Source organism: Pungitius pungitius, chromosome 12 (genome assembly GCF_949316345.1).
Source record: "Pungitius pungitius chromosome 12, fPunPun2.1, whole genome shotgun sequence".
Classification (NCBI taxonomy): domain Eukaryota; kingdom Metazoa; phylum Chordata; class Actinopteri; order Perciformes; family Gasterosteidae; genus Pungitius; species Pungitius pungitius.
In genome coordinates, this window is record NC_084911.1 from 17,178,245 (window position 1) to 17,185,318 (window position 7,074).

General features: G+C 40.7%; 1 protein-coding gene across 1 annotated transcript; it reads left to right on the plus strand.

Moving 5' to 3' along the window:
- Nucleotides 1-4,222: 4,222 nt before the first annotated feature.
- Nucleotides 4,223-6,076, plus strand: LOC134132930 (gastrula zinc finger protein XlCGF17.1-like). Its single transcript, XM_062565922.1, has one exon. It carries the CDS (start codon nt 4,252-4,254, stop codon nt 5,230-5,232), a length of 981 nt encoding a protein of 326 aa, XP_062421906.1. The 5' UTR covers nt 4,223-4,251; the 3' UTR covers nt 5,233-6,076.
- The last annotated feature ends 998 nt before the right edge of the window (nt 6,077-7,074 follow it).

A 7,074-nucleotide genomic window follows, 5' to 3' on the forward strand; every position in this document is an offset into this window, starting at 1 on the left:
AGGATAGGTCACAGTGATTTGAACAGCACACTTCATATTATAAGGAAGCACCCTACGGGTTTTTGTGGTTTTTTTCCAGTTGCAGAAACAATAGAGCATGTGTTAATGAATTGTAAACAATATGAAGGACATAGGAAAAAGATGATGGAAGAGTTAGGAAAGATTGGAATAAAAGGGACAGGAATGAAGGAAATACTAGAGAGTGGGGAGAATGAACAATGTAGAAAAACTATTTTAAATGTTTTATTAAGAACAGGTCTGGTGAAAAGAATATGAAATAAGGATATGATATGACAGAGAAATAAATCCGGAAGATGGCGGTAGTGCAACATAAAAGGATGCAAGCTGCGGATAAACCCAAAAGAAGCAGAAGAAGAACAAGTTTGGGGGGGGCCTGCCTTATATGGTCATAGCTACAGACGCCCCGGATGTTGGTCTCAGAGCAACATGGCGCCGATCGGTCGTAGAATCAGCACAGTGTCTTTGTTACGTTGATCAAGTATCAGTTATCTCCATCCGTTCTGATCCACCAGTCTCTGGACGTCTGGACAAACCTCCGATGGACTTTCAGCTGCTCAACTTTTTTCGAGATGACTTTCTTCTTTGCTAAACTATCGGAGTTAGCTTAGCATGCTAGCTGGAAGCAGAGGGAAGTTAGCAACACCGCGCTAGTCCGAGTTTAACGGAGTTTATCTGGAGGAAACGTGTCTGATTCAGTGAAGATGTCTAAAGCCCAAATGCTGAGATGTTTAGTGAAGCAGCGACTCACTGAGGCTGCTGAAGAGATATTTGGGCTGTTTGAAAGAACGATAGCAGAGTACGAGGAGGAAGCTTCTAGATTAAAAGAGGACAACGAGCGACTGAAGAAACATCTGCACGCTGTTTTTAACCCTGAAGTCCGCATCCAAAGAGCAGGTTGGTTCTCTCTCTCTTCACACTGACATCAGTGAAACGTTTCAACCCCCCTAACGTGTAATGAGGTGTTTGAAAATTCCGTAATAGACATTTGTACATTAACAGACTGTATTGGACATGAACTAAGCGGAAGTTAAACGGGAGCGTACAGCCGCTCACAATACGCCTCTTCTTCTAGTTTTGAATTCATTTAATGATGCTGAGATCCTTCGACAAGCTGTTAGGAGTGATTGGCGGAGTTTTGAATCCAGGAACGCGCTTGAAGAGGCACATGAGCCGCTGTATCGGAGTGGGGGGGCAGCGGCTTTAACGGGGCGTGCAGACGCATAAACCCGACAGGACATGCAGGAATAACCGCAGTAGCGCCGAGTGCGGAAAGTGGTCGGTGGAAGGATCCTTTTTCTGAGTTCTCTGAGTTTTTCGGGGCACATTCAAAGATTGAGTGTGCCCCGTGTTTGACGCGCTGCCTCCTCCTCTGGCTCCAAGGGCTCATCAGTGGGAGCAAGGTAACGTTTAAGTACCTGCAGTATCATACACTCATGTGTAAATGTGAGGTTTCAAAAATAAAGCTCTCTTGAGGAAAGTGTACTCCTGTTAAAATATATTCATAATATATCATATTTATACAATATTCAAGTTCATAGTTTGATATTTATATTGTAGTTGAAAACAGCCCTGTTAGAAATCCATAGTAAAGTTCATAGAATTAACATTGATGGAGAAGGTCAGACTATTTCCTTCAGAAAGACCCTTGTAAGTTGTATATCGTCAGTGGCAAGCAAACTTTTTGTTTCAGGTTGAACATTATATGTTCTTTTATGTATTTTATGTATTTCTTCATACGTTGCCACACTGACATAAAGAAGAGTTAAAGCCCCGTTATTATTGGACATGGCTACAATCCGAAGCCAAAGGTGTTTTGGGTGCTCGCTCCTTTAGCTTGACGCACGCTTCTGATCTTGAATCTAGAATCGATTGCTCTTCCTTAGTGTCCCGGATGTTGGTGTCTCAAGGTTGACATTTTTTGGGTTGAATATTGTAACCTCCATTTCTTTTGCGGCTGAATATTTCAACCTTTTTTTTAGGTTGAATTTTTTTGCGGTGTTTTAATGTTGAAAAACATTCAGGTACATCATTTCAATGCATAAATATTCAGTGCTAGAAATTCAATCACCTCAAAAACAAATTCAAAAACCCCCGATGGCACAGATTTACTTCCATAGAAATTGCCCTTTAATTATGTGTCCATTTTCTTCCACCTCAAACACATCTGTAAAATGATGTAATTCATACTTATGGAAATAACTGTAGTCAGAATAGTCAGATACGGACAATAGGCCCACATATAGCCGTATATAATCAATGCTATGATTTAGAGCTGCAACTAACGATTATTTTAATAATCGATTCATCTGTCGATTATTTGTTCGATTAATCGATGAATCGGATAAAAAAATAAAAAATGTAAAAACATTAATTTCCAACCCTTTATTGAAAAATAGAACTGACTGTGCACTTTCTAAATATGTTTTGCACTAACAGATTGCTCCTTGAACATCCCTAAGTAAGCAAATAAAATGGACTAACACAAAAAACATACACACATCGCATGATGTATACTTTACAGCCGCCAAATTAAATATATTAGGCACAAAATCATGACTCATTGCCGTGGTGCTCCCGTGCCAGGCCATGTCGCTTTTGCATATCTTACAATGAGACATGTCAACCCTCCCGAATTTCAAAGCCCCTCCCGAAAATATCCCGGACCGACCTTTCTCCTGATTTCCACCCGGACATCAATATTGCTGCACCACCCGTCACTGGGCGCGCTGTTTCAGACCGAACAATAATAAAGGTTACACCTTGAAGTCGAGCGCGGCGATTAGAACGTAAAACTACTGGCGCTGCAAAGAAAACCGCAGCACCCCCCCCCCCCCCCCGTTGCCCGCTAGGACCCGCACCCCCCATTTCAGTGTGAAATATTTAGATCGCATTGGCTTCTCTTCCTCCGCATGTTTCAGAACAGTAGTACGGGTCTCTCCGATGGTCTTTCCTTTACCTCAGCTCTGCTCTTTATTTATTTTTCTTAGCAACGCTCTGCTGGGCGGAGCTTTTTTTCTTCTGTTCTGCTGCGCGAGCGCTCAACTTTTTTTTTTTTCAGCTCTGCGCGGCGCGCGCAACTTTCTTTTAATACTCAAAGATAATAGTCGCGCGACACAACGAATCGATAATGAAATTCGTTGCCAACGCTTTTAATAATCGATTTTAATCGATTTCATCGATTCGTTGTTGCAGCCCTACTATGATTTTACCATGTCGTTTTCATGATTATCTTGACTACTTAGAAACGGGTTTAGATCTTGGATTAATAAAGAATCCTGTGCAATAACAAATCTGCCTGCTGCGTCTTGTATAGTGTTGAGGACTTGTATTAGAACAGATGGGTGGATAAATATTCCTACTCCTCTTGCTTGGGAGGTCAATGAGGCAGCTATGACCTGATCAGGCACCTTTTTTCAGTATATTCATTGGGGAGCAGATGGGTTTCTCGGATGAAAGCTGTCTTTTTAGCTGCTTTAGCATTACTTTTTTAATTTCAATAATTCCCGGAGACCCCTAAGATTCCATGAAATAGCATTTACTTTGGTGTCACCAACCATGATAAAGTCAGCAAATTAAGCTTAGTTGCACCCAATTCTTTAATCATGCCATGTGATAGAGTGAATAATGTGCCTTCAAAATAATCAAAAAAACAATAACAAGGGCCTCTCCCAATTGAGGCCCCCTAAGTAGGCGTGGCCTACACCCTGTGCGGGTGAACACACACATCTCCCCTATCCCCCGTCGTCTGGGTCCCAGATAGACTTTCAACATTGCATGAAGTGTATCCTTTAATTTCATAACCTGTTTAGGACTTGTAAGTTAAAGTAGACGGATACAATAAGCAAATAGTTCAGTATGTACTTTTAATGTCTTAGAGATAAACATCTAAAACGTAATAGTCCGTTTAAAGGAGGAACTAGCTTAGTGGACTATATTGTTTGTCCACAGACCTCCAGCACAACATTGGGAGGATTCAGAGCCCCCCCACATTAAAGAGGTACAGGAGGATCCTAAGCCCCCTGTACAGTAATAGCCTGGTCACAGCATGAAATAATGAACTAGCTAAGTGGATGGTAATAGTTAATATTTTAGTTAATCAAGTATATTGTTTGCATTTTATTATTATCCACAGACCTCCATCAGTGGTTTGTGCTTGAAGAAGAACAGCAGGAAGATCCGGAGCCCCCCCACATTAAAGAGGAGCAGCTTCAAGGGCTGGAGAAGGCTGACATGACTGTGTCATTCACTCCTGTGAAGAGTGAAGATGTTAAAGTGGAAGCTCATTCCTCGCAACCTAATCACAGAAAAACTGAACAGATGGAGACAGGAGGTGATGGAGAGGACTGTGGAGGACCAGAACCAGACCGCAACTCTGGTCCAGCCAGTCCTCCAGATACTGATAAGAAAACTGGAGACTCTTCTGAGACTGAGGACAGTGGTGATTGGAATGAGACCAGAGAACCTCTGTCTGGTGAAGAGTTTGTCAGTGATTCTAGATGTAGAACAAGTGAGAAACCTTTGATCTGTTCTGAATGTAAGAAAACATTTGGTTGCATTCAGAAGCTGAGGAAACACATGATGACCCACACATCAGAGAAACCTTTCAGCTGCTCTCAGTGTGGTAAATGTTTCACCCAAAGGGGACATCTAAACATACACGAGAGATTGCACACAGGGGAGAAACCTTTCAGCTGTTCAGATTGTGGTAAATGTTTCACCCAAAGGGGAAGTCTAAATGTACACATGCGATGTCACACAGGAGAGAAACCTTTCAGCTGCTCAGATTGTGGTAAATGTTTCACTAGAAGTGAAAATCTAAAGAGTCACATGAGAATGCACACAGGGGAGAAACCTTTCAGCTGCTCACAGTGTGGGAAATGTTTCACTATGAGTCAACATCTAAAGAGTCACATAAGATTGCACACAGGGGAGAAACCTTTCAGTTGCTCAGATTGTGGTAAATGTTTCACTGAATGTGGAGCGCTGAAGAAACACATGTATTGTCATTCAGGGGAGAAACCTTTCAGCTGCTCACAGTGTGGTAAATGTTTCACCCAAAGGGGAAGTCTAAATGTACACATGCGATGTCACACAGGAGAGAAACCTTTCAGCTGCTCAGATTGTGGTAAATGTTTCACTAAAAGTGATAATCTAAAGAGACACATGAGATTGCACACAAGGGAGAAACCTTTCAGCTGCTCAGTGTGGTAATTGTTTCACTAGAAGTAGAGATGTAAAGAGACACATGAGATGTCATACGCTGTGTAAATCTAAAAGTCCACATGAAAACTCAGATGAGAATCCCCTTTAATGTCTTTCCCTAATTTACATCACCGTTTCCCACGTGAGTTTTGAATATCCGTCGCAAAGCTATAATGACAAATATTTGAAGCTACTCTTCATGTTAACAATTATAACCAACTATCTAAGAATTCCTCACAGGGATTTTTTGGGACGACACACTTTAATTGGGACGACACTCTGGTTTGGTTTTTCCTATGCTCCCGAGGGTTTTGGGTCACAGGATGTCACATGTGATATACAAAATGAAATTAATTGAAATATCTTCTGACAGATGGTCAGAAGTTCATATTTCAAGAACAAAATGTTCTTGTCAGTCACACACAAACTATAAACTATCCTAAGCTATTAATTCATTGGAAAGGTGTAATCTAAGGCAGTGATTCTAAACCATCGGTCCGCGAGCGCCACCTAGAGGCTTTTTACCCGTGGGCAGTTGAAATATTTCTACTCTGGGCAAAGAATTATAATAATATAATTAATTAACGCGTTAAAGTCCCGGCCCTAATTAATGCATACATTTCCATGAACCAAATTCTGTTTTGCATTTTTTATGTGCAGAAAAATACCAGAAGGCCTTTAAATGTTTTTCATGCATTGAGTTCTTACTCTTTATATTGTTTTAACGTTTTTTTAGGAAACTTTTTTTAGGCATTAGTTTTCCTAGTCAATCCTCATATTGAGCTGCTTACATATTTATATATCGAACTAATACATCTTTGTGTGTTGAGAAACAAAAAGTAGAAAACATTGCTGAGCAGGTGCAAAAAAGTTATGAAGGCAATGAATGGATTTTATTTTGTCTTTTGCAGAATTGAATAAATGTTTGAAAAAAAAATGAGAGTTGTCTTTTGCCATTTCTAACCCACACGTTACATATGGAAAAGACTAAAGGAGGTAATTATAGACCGCAGAAATGTTTTAACGAAAATATTTGTATTCATTTCGTGAGTTACCCCACTGTGCAGCAGAACCCACAACGAAGGTAGATATATTTTAAATGATACTGTACTAATTTACAGGGACACGTAATTCTCGAACTGTAAAGTGAATGTTACAGCTGGTCTTGGGGAATTAATGTACATATACCGTGTGTATATATAAGGACGGGTGGCCTATCTGTGTGGAGTGCATGTCAGTCTTAGCCCTACATCCCTCCCCCACTGCGCTGCTACAAATGACCGAGGTATGGGTACATAGCAGCAGCCTGTAATGGGAAACAGAGGTGTCCCAAATGTGGAGAGGATCATAGAGCTGAGGATTGTCAGGATAATGTGCAGCATAAATGTTGTAACTGTGGGTATAATACTGTAACATATAGTGGATGTAAAGTCGGGAAGAGGGCTGTGCAAATCCAGAAGGTAAAAGAGGAAACTATTCAAGCTACTCAAAGGTGATGAAAAGGGTACAAGGACCTAAAAAATTATTGAAACAATGACAAGTAATTATAATAATTATAATATTTAAAATAATGATGATGATGATGATAGCAGCAGCAAAATGGAAGTCTGAAGATACACATGAGATGTCACACAGGGCAGAAACCTTTCAGCTGCTCAGAATGTGGTAAATGTTTCACTTATAGTTGGCATTTGAAGAGACACATGAGATGTCACGCAGTAGAAACCTATTAGATCAGGGGTATCAAACTAATTTCAGGTTTGGGCCAGATACTGCCCACTTTGATCGAACATGGGCCAGAGCATTAAAATCATAGGGTGGGGAAGCCTGTCTGTCAGACGCGACTGTGCA

Bases quoted from the DNA above. Each gene is read 5' to 3' on its own strand.
- LOC134132930 (XM_062565922.1), top strand. From the start codon at position 4,252: ATGACTGTGTCATTCACTCCTGTGAAGAGTGAAGATGTTAAAGTGGAA.